This window comes from Sander vitreus, chromosome 12 (genome assembly GCF_031162955.1).
Source record: "Sander vitreus isolate 19-12246 chromosome 12, sanVit1, whole genome shotgun sequence".
In the NCBI taxonomy this organism is placed as follows: domain Eukaryota; kingdom Metazoa; phylum Chordata; class Actinopteri; order Perciformes; family Percidae; genus Sander; species Sander vitreus.
The window spans coordinates 9,465,634-9,479,942 of NC_135866.1; the positions used below are offsets into that span (position 1 = coordinate 9,465,634).

General features: G+C 39.9%; 2 protein-coding genes across 2 annotated transcripts in view; one reads left to right on the forward strand and one right to left on the reverse strand.

Moving 5' to 3' along the window:
• LOC144526676 (neurocan core protein-like) overlaps window positions 1–5,274 on the forward strand; it is a 30,534-nt gene extending 25,260 nt beyond the window's left edge. The window contains exons 14-19 of the mRNA XM_078264290.1: window positions 1,175–1,226; window positions 1,416–1,522; window positions 1,840–1,922; window positions 2,445–2,589; window positions 3,663–3,845; window positions 5,090–5,274. Coding sequence (XP_078120416.1) covers window positions 1,175–1,226; window positions 1,416–1,522; window positions 1,840–1,922; window positions 2,445–2,589; window positions 3,663–3,845; window positions 5,090–5,208 — 689 coding nt within the window. The 3' untranslated portion in view covers window positions 5,209–5,274. The remainder of the gene's footprint in view (window positions 1–1,174; window positions 1,227–1,415; window positions 1,523–1,839; window positions 1,923–2,444; window positions 2,590–3,662; window positions 3,846–5,089) is intronic.
• A 4,629-nt stretch (window positions 5,275–9,903) lies between these two features.
• Window positions 9,904–13,619, reverse strand: tm6sf2a (transmembrane 6 superfamily member 2a). The gene is made up of 10 exons (XM_078264971.1): window positions 13,528–13,619; window positions 12,179–12,282; window positions 11,999–12,096; window positions 11,792–11,895; window positions 11,628–11,710; window positions 11,425–11,549; window positions 10,615–10,716; window positions 10,416–10,508; window positions 10,202–10,321; window positions 9,904–10,113 (listed from the first exon to the last, which is right to left on the reverse strand). The coding sequence occupies exons 1-10, from the start codon at window positions 13,617–13,619 to the stop codon at window positions 9,904–9,906; spliced, it is 1,131 nt and encodes a 376-aa protein (XP_078121097.1).
• Between the last annotated feature and the right edge of the window lie 690 nt (window positions 13,620–14,309).

Genomic DNA, 14,309 nt, shown 5'->3' on the forward strand with positions numbered 1-14,309 from the left:
TTGTTACCTGTGGACATAGCCAGGCTAGCTGTTTCTCCCCGGTTTCCAGTCTTTATGCTAAGCCAAAGTAAAGTAAATAATTAAGTAAATAACAGTCATAACCAAGGATGGGGAGGCAGAGAAACAAGCCAGTTAAAACAATCAGGAGGATGGCTTTGTAGCTAAATATAAACCATGCAGGCAAAGCTAGCAATAACTGGCTGGCTATAAAATAATTTGATGCAGGCCATCTGATATTGAAGTTGGCAAATCAAGATTAGCGTGATGTAATCAAAGAAGCCTAAGGCAGCAATCAACAAACCAACATGGGGCCGCCAGCCCATTATACAAAAAAAAGGAGGCAATGTAGTCTCATAGATAGATAGATAGATAGATACTTTATTGATCCCCAAGGGGAAATTAAAGGTCCCAGTAGCTTAAAGACATCACACACAACATACACATACATCATAAACAGGATAATAAAATAACAACAACAAAAAAATCCACATGAATAATACGGACAATAAAAGAAAAGATACAAAATGAAAAATCCACATGAATGTACTAAGGGATGTATACGCATGAGACGCTTGCAGTGACAGGGCAGGTAAGGTGCTCTATAGTAAGGTGCTCTATGAGAGTGTGTGTCATGGTGGTAGTGCAAATAACCCCCCATACCACACACTCATACCAACGTGCACTCACGTGCTGATTCATCACCTCACTGGTTTTAGCCACCTCCAGCTCCAGATCTGTCCTCCTTGTGTGTGTGTGTGTGTGTGTGTGTGTGTGTGTGTGTGTGTGTGTGTGTGTGCAAGCCGTGCACTAGTAATGAGAACAAATGAATATCTAACCTTTGCAGTTATAAATGAATCCACGGGCTGTGGTGTTATTAATGAATACTAATAGTGCATGGAGAGGACCACATGTGCTGTGAATTGAAAACAAGCCTGTATAATGACAGTATTTAGCCTCTCAAGATGCCACAGTCATATATACTTTTGTCTTTATTTGCCAAATGGGTTGAACGCTCGGTAAAAAAAAAAGAAGCTTCCTCTCTCCTCCCATCTTACCAGACCATTTTATCTTACTTTGTGTTCCTACACTTACAGTAACTATGCCTTCAGGTGCCCTTCAAGAAATGATTTTAGTGTCTCTCACTTCCCCTCCTCTTTTCTCTTCATCTTCACAGACGTAGAAGGTTGCGAGCACGGTTGGAGAAAGTTCCACGGCCACTGCTACAGGTAAAAAAAAATTATGAAAAACTGTCTGCGCTGTTAAAATAAATATATTTACCTGCAACCACAGGTGCCTTATCTATCTGCATTTTTTTTGTATACCCTGGAGTTATCTTACCACAGCACTGATTTAAACTTGTCTTGTATGTATGAAATATGTATTTTCATTTCCACTTTCACTGCGTTGTCCCACAGGTACTTCACCCACAGACACACCTGGGAGGATGCAGAGAAAGACTGCAGAGAGCACAGTGCCCACCTCAGTAGCGTCATCTCGGCTACTGAGCAGGAGTTTATCAATGGTATGTGTGTATTTCTGTCATAAACAAACCTACACATAACACACTTGTACCAACACAAAAGACACAAATTCAATGAATGTCTCTGAATGCACCGAAATGTTTGTATATTCATAAACAAAAGATATAATATAAAAGTATAGCATAACTATCGCATAGCAAAGACGAGGTGTTGTGTTAACTTATTTCCAAAGTCTTCCTGATTTGTTAATTCACTGACAGAAATTTAAAATGATTTGAGATAATGTATCAGTGAGTGTTTAAGTCTGTGTGGATATCAGAGTTTTTACAAAAGGAACATGTACTGTTGTTTTTTACAGGTCTGGGTCATGATAACGCCTGGATCGGTCTGAATGACCGCACGGTGGAGGAAGACTTTCAGTGGACTGATAGCAACGATCTGGTCAGTGATCAGTTTTAAATTGAGCTACTATGTGAGGATCTCAGTTTTAAAATCTTCAAATCTAAAGTTTTTGTTTGTATTGACCTCAGTTATTACTGATTTAAGGTTTTATACTCAAAAACGACCGATCAGATTTGATAGACAGCAGCCTTCCAACATCAGCAGACAGATCTATGATTCAAATGTTGCTCAATCCTAAAATGGGCAGAAGTTCTGGAAACCAGTTAGAAGAGTTCAGGCAAAAACACAAATAAAGAAATCTCTTGTTCTTATAAAGTTTTGTATTCATTAAGGACCCATTGCTCATAGAAAGAAATCATCTTCAAATCTAGCATTTTAATTAAAACTGTGTCCCGATTTATGTGCAAGATCTCATGTGTTATCTTGCAAATGGCATTCATCTGAAAGGTTTCATCTTTGCTTTTAGCGAGAGAGAAGATTGTAGAGTTATAGTCTGCTGTCACAGGTGCTGACAAATGAAAAGCAACTGCAGCTGGATTCTGTTGTTTCGTTGTTGTGCAGGTATACGAGAACTGGAGGGAGAGCCAGCCGGATAACTTCTTCGCGGGAGGGGAGGACTGCGTGGTCACAATTGCCCATGAGGACGGCAAGTGGAACGACGTGCCCTGCAACTACAACCTGCCCTACATCTGCAAGAAAGGCACAGGTACTGTAATACTGCTGGACCCAATGTAACCAAACAGCACAGCAAACGTGCATATAAACAATAACTTGTTTGTCACATTCAGGTCCGGTGTGACTTTCTCATCAAATCAAAGCTAAATCAATTCATCAGGAGAGATTTTTGCTGTCTTCCAACAATTGGTTGCTTGTGTGTTTTTGCTGACCAGCTGGCCACCTGTTAGTCATCACTGATCATCATCACTTCTTGTGCTCTTTATGCAGAAAAGATTCAGCGGTTGGTCAGACTTTGGTAGCCGTTTCGCATCACTCGCGCTTTTTCTCAATTAAAGGTCACTGGGCAAATGCTCCAAAAGAAAATTGACGACGAACACAAACTAAAGTCAAAGTTGTGATTCAGTCTCAAACCGGTATTGATTTCATGAGAGCAATATAAATCTCAATCTTCCTCTTATTGCTGTCTCTCTCTCTCTCTCTCTCCTCTGGGCTCACTTATGCTTTTCCAGACAGCAGAACCGTTAGTTGCAGTTATTGGCAATTACTGCCTTGCCTTGACTCAACTGACCTGAATGTGAATGCAGCGAGAGCTTGTAGAATGCAAAGAAAAGCTAAAGACTGGGACAGACACGCTGGAGAAATGGAGGACGGTCAGGAGGAGTTAGGAAAGGAAGGACAAAGATGGAGGAGGACATGGTGAAGAGGATTAAGTAGTTTAAGGGTGTTTGTTTGTCAAGCTGTGGTCTCATGGCTCTGTGGTTTGGCTGTACTCCCTGCCTACTGCAGAGATCCATTACCTCCTTCTAGCCACTCTACAAATCACACTCAGATACAGCAACAAGGCTGCCATCTAGAGGGAGAACCAAACAATATGTCTCTTGACACTCTCTTTTGCTGTAGTAAGAGTATTTATACTTAACCGATGCTTGATAAGTGGAAGTTAACACTATTATATTGGTTATTTCATCATGGAGAGTCATACAATTTTGGACTTTTGGCAACATATACATCTCTGGATTAATTTGAAATAGATACTGGATATATACCAACCTTTATCTGTACTGTATGATTGATATGGTTTGATTTAATTGTTTTTGGCAGTGTTGTGTGGGACCCCGCCCGCAGTGGAGAATGCCCATTTGATAGGTCGGCGGAGATCCCACTATGACATCCACGCAGTGGTACGCTACCAGTGCTCTGAGGGCTTCTTCCAGCGTCACATCCCCACCGCTCGCTGCCGGGCCGACGGGAGCTGGGAGAGACCCAGGATCATCTGCACAAAGTGTGAGTGTCTATCTTAAAGCTTTATCGTGTGTCATGTATGTAAAGGCTCTCTTATACCAACTGGTTAGAGGTTAAAGATTATCAGTATTAGTTTGTTTTTTTATCAATTGTAATCAATTTCTGTGTCATCTGATAACATTTTACTGCCATGTGATTGTGTCTTTTTTATTGTTGTCCTGCCCTGTCCCCCAGTTCCCTCAATTCCAAACCCTCTGCCAGATTGTCATTGTAAATCATTATTTGTTTTTTTTATTGGATTTCCTGGTTACATATAGCCTAGTTTCTGGTCTTTTGTATTTTGATGCTCATGTTCAGTGCAACTTACAATACAGTTAGTGCAGGAGTAAAATAGGATTCATTCCTTTTAACCACTGAAATTACAACGAATTCAATGTAAGAAGTCGATTGAAGGCAAACTAAAGGTGCCCCTGTGGCCTGGGGGTCAGGGCACCAACCATGAGCCACAATGTCCCTGGTTCATGTCCAGCTGTCGGCTGATTAGCAACAAGAAATTGCAGTAGAAAAACAGCAAGATATGTTTGAGTGTCACCTCTTCACATTAGTCTATATCGACTACGTTCCACTTCCGGGAATGTTCAGGTGCCGTCGGGAATTCCGCCGGATGTCCCTCATTTTCGGCCGGATGTCCGTCACCTTCCGCTTTCTTTGTGTTGTCTGCTAGATCAGCTGTCATATCTGTAGTTTTCTGTTGCACGACTTAAACAACTTTTGAACGTATGTTCCACAAAAACAAGTTCCTGCCCAAGGTTATTTTGCAGAGGCGCTGTCATTGTGTCCGGTGTTTAGCGCCGCCCCAAGACGATTGTGATGCCAATAAACAAGAGCACATTTTTCTCCCATCCCGGAATGCTGTGTGGACCAGCCAGACCCTCCTCCGCAGCACTGTGGAGGAAGGTCTGGCAATGCGAGACTACCTTTACATTGTTTGCCACTCCATATATTGGCCACAATTCTTAAAAAGAAAAAAAAAGAATTTAATGGAAATATGTTTTTAGTTATGTGTTCATGTTAAAAAAAGATTATTATTATTATTGGATTTTAAAACTCTGATTTTCATACCAGCATCAGCCTCAAAAGTCCAGTATCAGTCGATCTTTCGTATTTAATGTATGGTCCCTTTAAAGTATTTCTAAGTGCAAAGAAAGAAAGAACCTGATGACAGCTGTGTATCTACTACAGTATACGTTAAACATTAAAAAAAAAATTTTTACCTCCACTTTTAGCCCGGCGGTCACACCGGTACCGACGCCACCATCACAATCAGCACAACGAACGTCGCAGCCACAGGAGACACGGAGGAGAGGGACACAAGGCCAGAGAGGACGCACACAGCTACTACTGAACCAAATAATATAACATCTGCAAAGCCTAGGTGCTAACCATGGCCCATAAAGAAAGACAGTAGTTCAGATCACCCTCACTACTTTTTCCTGCTTCTAACCTTGCTCCGTTTGGCTTCATTCCTCCTACAGTTTTCTTACTCTAACATACAGTTTAACTCCATAACCCCTATCTCTGAGTTTGGGTGTTTTGATGCTTCTTTTTGTTTTCACCCTGCTTCCTTTAACCAAGGTCCATGCGAACACTAACTATAACACTATCTCTTGATCCCGCCCTCCCTACCTAACCTAATATCATTATCATCAGTACAGTAAATCTGTAGTCTGTTTTGTTCTACTGACATGCTTTTTTCTAATATTTGCGATGTTTTTGTGTTATGTTACTATTTATTATGAATTGTTTGCTAGTGAATATGCTTTCTTTTTTTACTTATACTTCAAAAAGCTGATGTAACATCATTTTTCTATACCAGTATATAAGTCCAACAATGAACAACAAACTAAAGTAATCATTTGATTGCCTCTAATCTCTGTATTGTATTTGTGGTGTTTGTTATTGGCTGATCCCTGATCAACAGCTGGACCTTGTCTAATCAAATAGACCCCCCCCCTCCTCATAAGCACTCTCAGCTAATGAATATGTCCCACTGAAATAGATAGTGTGGATGGGATTATACTTTCTTGAGATAACCACTTGATTGTATCTGAATTGCTAAATACTTTCAATCTTTGCACGGCTATATTTACATGATGGGTAGAATGTCACAAATTTTTTTTGTCTTTGGTCCCTTTGATATTTGATCGGTCATCCACTTTTTTGGTGTTCTTATGACTTTTTTTCCTGCTGTTGTATTCCATTCTTAATAAATCGATAAAATGAACAACAATTTCAGATTTTTTTTTTTTTAATTTTATTCAAGCTAAAAGCTGTCTGGGACATTAAACGTCACCTGAAGTCATGTGATCGTGGTGTAGTTCGGTTGGTTTAGACTGACGTTAGCTTAACTACTAAAGATTATCTTACTGAACAAAACGTGTAACATTTGTTTGTCACAGAGCTTATTTTCTGCAATGATCCAAAATCAAATTGAAACATTTCATTTTATTGTTGTCTAACCGGTGCGATGCTAACTTGCGGGTTCACCCACATAAATACGTCATCCCTGCAGTACTCTATTCACGGTCCCCAGAGGATGAACCAAGGGGGTAAGCTTCGCTTCAGAACTCGAACCTCCTATGGCGCCATTTTGATGCTACCAGACGATCACCCGACGTTAGCATTCCATTGACTGCCATTCATTTTGACGTCACTTTGACAGCGAATAACTTTACATCTGAAGCGTTTAAAGACTTTTTTTTGTCCATTGTTTATTTCTAAAGAAACACGACAATGTATAAAAGGCTCCATTACCTTGTATCTCACGTTATGGCTCAGTAGCAGACGTTTTTATAATAATATATAAATATATAATATAATAAATATATAATATAATAATAAAAAAATATATATATAATATATTCCTCTACTATGCGACAGTAAGTCGCATAGTAGAGGAATTACCGTATAGTACAGGAGAAGCTCGCAGGCAGTTTCGACTTCCATTAGCTGTTTAAGTTTAATTACTAATGTTAACTAGCACTTTAGCTAGCAATAATTAGCCTGTGTCCATGTTATCTCCTTACATATACCTACGCTCTCCGTCTCTGTAAGATTGGGAATGATTGAGATTTCTCTTGGCACAGCTACCAGAAGACATACAACTTTCAGACAGGTTGCTCACGTCACATTTACGTCGTCTCTCTCAGTTGGAGGCTGCACAGTAACGCTCAGCCATCACCGGAAAAGTGCTTCTAATATCCTCACTGGTCTCCGTCCAGAGCAACGGGATCTGTTGGTCCATTCTATATACAGTCTATTGGACGGATTGTAATGAAATTGGTACACTGATTCATGTTCCCCACAGTATGAATTATAACATTGGTGGTTCCTTAACTTTTTCCCTAATGCCACATATTGGTTCATACTTACAAAACTAACAACATTCCTATTAGTCTCAGCTAGCTAGCTAGCTTACGTTTAGTGCTGTTTAGCACGTTAGCAACCTCACATACTAAACCAATATAGTGAACATGGTAAATATTAGCATTCGTTGTAAGCATTTTAGCATGCTGACATTAGCATTTAGCACCCCCGTGCCTAAGTAGCCTTACTTAGAGCCACTAGCATGACTGTATGCTCAAGTTTAGTTTTACTGTAGTGTGTACAGATCCTATAATCCATTACTTTCAGACAGGAAAGTGCTGTTGTGTTTAGAGATTGTTTTGATTTTGTGTCACCTTGGTACCCCAGCAGATAGAACTCGATCAAACCCTTTTATTTTGCTCACTATATTGCACTACACAGCGAGCAATAGTTTTATCCTGTTGCGTTCACAAGTCAATTTTCTCATCTCTGTTGTGTCTGTGAGCAGAATATTTGAAGAGAGAAGGATGGCCCACCAGGTGAGTGGAACATGAAAGACTGTATGCCAGAAAAAAAAAACAGAAACCGTACTGTGAAAATAACCATTCAGTTTTCTTCTGGTGAATTACGGTTTGATTTTAATCTGATACTGAAGTTCAACCACAGAAATCTATGGTTCTTCACTTCTATCTAAACTGGATTTAATTAGGGCCATAGCGAGGATTTTTAAGCAGCAGTGTTTAGAATTTAGGGGGATATATTGGCAGAAATGTAATATATTATTCATATTTTTTTCTTTGTTTCCATTAGTGTATACCCTGAAACTAAGAACTGTGTTTTCATTATTTTAGAATGGGCCCTTCAAATCTACATAGGGAGCAGGTCCTCTTCCATGGAGCCTGCCATGTTGCACTGCCATGTTTCTACAGTAGCCCAGAACGGACAAACCAAACACCAGCTCTACAGAGGGCCTTTTGCATTTCTATGTTTCCTGAAAGCTACTGTACGTTCTCCTGCACACTTGGAAAGGAAGCGGAAAGGGGAGGGTTATTTAGTTAATTGCAATCTGGAACCTCATCGCTATATGTCACTTAATCCTACACATTTGTCTTTAAATCCAGGAAGCCCTTTTGGCCCCGTATGGGAGACGTGAAAAATTCCCTAAAATCTTCTGTTTTGAAATATTTTTTTTGATGTATAATAAAACAAAATTGGTGTACATTTGTATTCATTTAAAACCACTTGCATGTGGCCTAAAAATGATGATTTTCTTTTACTTTTCTCTCCTCTACCATGACTACATTCTATTGGGAAAATGTTGAAGCAATCGACCAAAAGCGTAAAATTGCAGGTCACTGCATCTAAAAACATTGGTATCCTCCATTTTAAAACACTGTGTAACTTTTAAATATAAAAGGTGAACTACAGCCCACAACTGATGAGAAAAGGGCAACCATGTTGATTCACCATGAGAGAACTACACAGACAGCTGACTGATGTGTAATTCATCATGTTTGCTGTTGTGGCTCACCTAAATCCAGGGTTCATCTCTTATCAGTTTGCCAACAGCAGCAGAGTTAACTGGGCCAGCAGTTCACTTCACAGGACACAATGACATTACTAACCGGAGACAATATTGACATCTGAAAAGATAATCCTCAACTTTTTTTTGATCAACTTTTTGATTTAGACACTACCAGCCAATACCCGGCTCAAATAATCTGTATCCCATAAATACAAAAACAAGCCCAATTCAGTGCTCCATTTGTTTTTATTATACAAAATAAAGTGGAACATAAAAACATGGAAAACCACTCTAAGATGCAGTCAGAATTATAGTGGAAATTGATTAATCAATTAGTTGCTGGACAGAATTATTTTGATAATCAATTAATCATTTAAGTCACTTATCAAGCACACCAAATAATCTCTGGTTTCAGCTTCTCCAATGTGAGGAGGTTTTTTTCAATCATTGTAAACTGAATATCTTTGGGTTTTGAGCCGCTAGTCAGACAACACAAACAATGTCACCATGGGCTTTTGGAAATTATGATGGACATTTTTCATTATTTTCTAGACCAAATGATTAAACAATTAATAAGAATGTCATTGTTGGTTGCTCCCCTGGTGACATAATGAAAGTCATCAAATATTTGACACAATATAGAGCACCAGGTTGACTTTTTCCTTCATCAAATTCTCCATTTGAATAGCATCTGCTATTATCTAACTTATCATCAACTCTTAGTTATTCAGCATTTTAAGCATTCAGTGAGTCTTCTTATATTCACAGTTTTTAAACAACTGAAACTGCATTTTAGATCAGTAAAAACAGTGGAGTTGTGCTGTAGATTTCTGCATAAAAAAAGATGCATAATGCTGACTGTTACTCTCCAGTAGTGTGTTGCCAAACTGTATGATCCAGGTTAATAGTCTTAGTTTGGGAAGATACCAACTGGCTTTCGCATGAGTCACCTGCAAGCTGATCACATTCCTCAACTCCATCAACAGCCTTCTTATCAGGGTCCAATAGTCCATGCAGGGAGTGCTGCCACTGCGTGAGGTGACTGATTTTAAACAGTTGATTCAGAGAGTAATGTTTTTTAAGATTTCATCTGAGTTTGAAGTTGATAAAGTGTGTTAATGCAGTTTGTGCGCCAAAGAGAGTCCCCAGAAAACATTAGCCTTGTCACAGCGTGAATTATTCCTCAACAGACCGTGGCTGGTGTGTGGTCTAGTTTTTCTTCTTCTCGTTGTTGGTTTGTCCCTCGGGAACAGGTTTCAGAAAATAAGCGGGGTTGTTGCAGCAGCGCAGGGCCAGCAAAGCCGGCGCAGCAACCAGCAGCACATTGAGGGTGATAACAGGCCACCATTTGTCTGCTGGGACTCGGTACGTGAAGGGAGTGCGGGAGTGCAGAGATGCTCCGATATGGCACCACTGGGTCTGAGAGAACAGCAGGAGGAAGTCAGCTTTACACTGTATTTAGCTTTTTCAAGGAATATTAATTAAAGCAACAATAATAACCAGTTACCTGAGCCATGGCCCCAGCAAAGAAGATGGTCCAGTCCAACATCCAGCTGCATCCAGGTGTTCTCAGACCATAAGTGAAAACAGTCAGCAGGGGCAGAGCATAGAAAAAATACACCAGCATCTGCAGGAATGGTGCACAAAAAGATCACTTATCATTTTGAACAAGAATATACAGAACATTTGAATTTATCCGGTGTATTTTTCTCCGGACTGACCGTAACTCTTGGAAAGCCAACTGGGTCTTTGAGATAGGGCTCGTATTGGTAGACGTAGGTGAAACAGGTGTCCAGAGGACAGTCCAGCACCACCTGGAGCAGAGCAGGAGGAGACATTCATGGTATCCACACTACACATGTGACCTTGTGTCTCAGTGAGTTCAGCAGTAATACTGGACAGATAAATAGTTTTACTCACAAAGCCTCTGAAAACAGAGAAGGCCATTGCTCCGAGTAACAGAAGAGACAGAAGCAGGTCAACGGGTCGAGACAGCAATCCTTTCTTCTGCTCGGCTATAATCTAGTCGACACAGGAAAAATCTCAGTACCGAACATTCAATACCTTCAATTACTTGAAAGGGTCAATAAAGCCTGACCAATAGGCAAATTTGCATAGGCACATTTGTATGCATATTTGTATGTCTTAATGTTTAAAATGTATTTGCAATTTTATAGTATTTATTTGTTGTATATTGTTGTAAGTTATTGTAAGACCTGAAAGGTTGTATGCTGTATTTGCATATCTATTTACTTTGTAATAATAAGATTTTGTGAAATAAGGAGCAGGACCAAATAAGCTGTTTGCTATTGCCTGCTCCTTCACGAACTAATCCTTATATATATATATATATATATATATATATATATATATATATTTTTTTTTATTACACTAATTGTTTGTGTTTTATTTTATGGTTTAAAAAAAATTGTTTTGTCTTGCAACATTGTTGATTGAGATGAATAAAAAATAAATGAAATTTATCATAACTTCTGATGAAATTCTGTTATTTTGCATTCACGGGTCATGACATTATTGTCAGAGTGAGGAAAGAAAAAATAAATATGATTGCTTCACAATTTTTATTTGTTTTCCCTTTGCCTTTTCTTACTGTAAAAACGTTCCTCCTCTGACAATAGCTCATATTAAACAATCTTAAAAGAAAAAAGGTTGGACACCACTTCTCTAGATATACAGAATACTGTAAATGTCTCATCTGCTGAGATATACCTTGTCTGCTGTTATGACTGGCATCTCTCTGGGTCGGCTAAAGAGCAGCGAGGCCACCCAGAAAGGCAGCAAGAAGAAGGGGACGTTCCTCCAAAAGGCTGGTTGAATGTTAGACCCGTATTTACCTGCACAGACAAGACATCAGTAATAGAAACAGATGCAAACAGCACAGGTGATGTGATGAATCAATAGGCAGCTCTTACCAATAACCACTCCTGGGATGTGAACAATTTGATGGCCGATGGAGGAGCCGGCCCACAGCAGCCCCAGGCTACGATAGGACTTCCTGCATGGACAGAAAATCCATCATTAGAGGACTCACTGAACACATAGCGGACAGGTTTCTGATGGTGATGTCATAGCTTACCCTTTGAACATGCGGTGGATGATGGTGAGGAAGAGGAGCAAATGAACGATGCCGTCCCAGTAAGACATCATCACAGCGTAGGCTGTTCTTAGATGAGGCTCACCCTGGACAGACGGCATGAAGAATTTTGAATTTTGACATAGAAACGTCTGAAATACAAAGCATCAGAGAGGGTGAAGGTTTAGCTCTGTGTTGGTGTCCTCTTACCATCTTTAGGTAGAAGGCCATGAAGCCAGAGATGAACCCATCCTGCTCTAAAGCATTGGTCAGGCCCACCATGCAGGTGAAGGAAAACCCTGCAAATACTGGACAGACACACAATGAAAAAAAAAAAACACCATTTCACAACAAAAACAAAAGTTCAAGTGTGTGTTTGTCTGGTTGTACCATAGAATAAGGGGTCCACTTTCTTCTGGTTTCGCACAGTGAGGAGGAGGAGAAGACTAACAAGTCCCAGGACGAACATTCCCATTCCCAGGATAGGAAGAGGTCTGAGGAATAACGGGGAGAGTCCATACAACAATTTACAAACCGTGCTTTGGAAAATGATCTTTCATTTTCTGACATTCATTAATCGAGTGATTACTCAATTAATCGAGAAAATAATCAGCAGATTAGTTGAAAATGAAAATAGTCCTTAGTTGCAGCCCCGATCATAAATAAAAATCTGAAAAAAGGAGGTTAGAAACAAAGGTTTATAGGTTGTAGACAACCCTAGACACCATTTCATTGACTCCATAACCTGTCGTTTCCTCCATTTTCTTTTTTAGAAAAATTATCTCAACACACACTGAGTCATTGGACTCACAAGGGGCCAAACTCCCCCCACTCTCATTTAGACATCAAATTCACAGACCTTTCATTAACTTTGAGGTTTGAAATTAAAATTCTCAGTTTTGTTTGAAGAGTAATGCTGGTCAAGAAGAAAAGAAAATGTAGGGTTGTAGGTCTTTTTTTTTAAATTATAAAGCAGGTTGAGGTGCTATATAAATACTGTGAAACTAGATTGTGATTCCCAACTCTACTAGGTAGAAAGTGCAGCTACAGTGGCTTTACAGTCATTCCCCGGCTGCAGTGATGGTACAGAGAAGATGTGGAAGATCCAGAAACGTTGACCAATCAGAGCAGACTGGGCTTTTTTTTAGGAGGGTGCCTTAAAGACACAAGCGCTAAAACAGAGTGTTTTAGACAGAGGGTGAATACAGGTATATTCAGACAGACAGATACAAGAAAAAGTATGTTTTTCGAACATTAAAGCATGTAAACATTTCTAGTAGAAACACAAAATACAAGTATGAACCTGACAATGAGCCTGATATGGGACCTTTAAAAGTGCAGCTTTATGGATCAATAGCATTGATCTTGGGACCAACAAGGAACACTGATGAATGTGTGTGATATAGTTACATTTTAAAAGCCTCACACTCAAGGCAATCAATGAATTTACTACATTTAGGCCTACTTTTAAAAGTGTATTACATTCTCCTTAAATTCACGAATGTAATCCTAAGGCTTAAGTGAATCTTGTTTCCTGTGTTGGCTTAAAGACTCCCAACAGTAACTTTAAACGAGGTTACCTCGGGATAAACACGCCCTCGCTAAACCTCCTCTCCCCTCTTGCTGTGGGCCGCTTTATACCCCAAATATCAGCGGCTTTAAGCAGTGCCTCCATACAGTAGTCTACAGCAGGCCAAGATGACAGTTAAATGATCGGAGAGTGCATGATGCACACTTACTCCTGAAGTGCAGGGATGTTGTCCATGGCCTTCAAAACTCCAGGAGCCGAGAGAGAAAGGATCAACACGCAGACGTCCACCGGAGGCCGCATTGTTAAAAACGAATTGTTTGACCTCTTTTTTTTTTTAGAAAGAAATGTCCAGATCGAAATATTATCTGCTAAACACGCTTGGTTGTGAAGCGAGGCATGTTAGAAGCCAGTGTCCTCTCCACTGCCACCGAGGGACGGAGGTCATTAAAGTGTATCACCCCGTTGCCTTTTGATCTGTGATGAAACAACACTGCTGCTCCAATACGTTTGCTATCTAGTATGTCTCAAAGTTCAACTCAGTAATCACGTCTACTGATTGAAATTTTAAAGGGAGAGCCGTGCAAAGTGCAGATAATGGACTTCTGGATCGCGCGTAATGCGTAAAATACGCATTTGTCCTTGTGAAAACAAGCACTTTGGTATTCCTGGCTGCAATTGATTACAGTTCAACTATCTGCTGTGCGAGGAAACCACAATCTATTGTCGTCCACCATTCAGTGTATGCTTGTACAGACTGCCATCTGGTGGAAGTACTTAACTTTCTTTCCGCGATGACTTTTTCAAACACTGATTTTCACCTTTTTGCTTTCATTTCATCCAGTTTATGAATTCTAGGTACATGAGATGAGTCTGTTGTGAAAAGATAATGTCATGCTGCACATGTTGAAGTGATGTCTGTGCTCCTGTGGCCCCTGGGGTCTGATTAAGGAGCCATCTGTCCTGTTTGTTGTCAGATTAAGAACTCCTCTG

What these genes read in the sequence shown, in the direction of transcription:
- tm6sf2a (XM_078264971.1), bottom strand. Translation starts at nt 13,619, where the DNA reads ATGCGGCCTCCGGTGGACGTCTGCGTGTTGATCCTTTCTCTCTCGGCT. An exon ending in AGTGGACCCCTTATTCTATG is followed by an intron (nt 12,097 to 12,178) that starts GTACAACCAGAC and finishes GTGTCTGTCCAG; the next exon opens with TATTTGCAGGGTTTTCCTTC. An exon ending in CAGTCATAACAGCAGACAAG is followed by an intron (nt 10,717 to 11,424) that starts GTATATCTCAGC and finishes TGTGTCGACTAG; the next exon opens with ATTATAGCCGAGCAGAAGAA.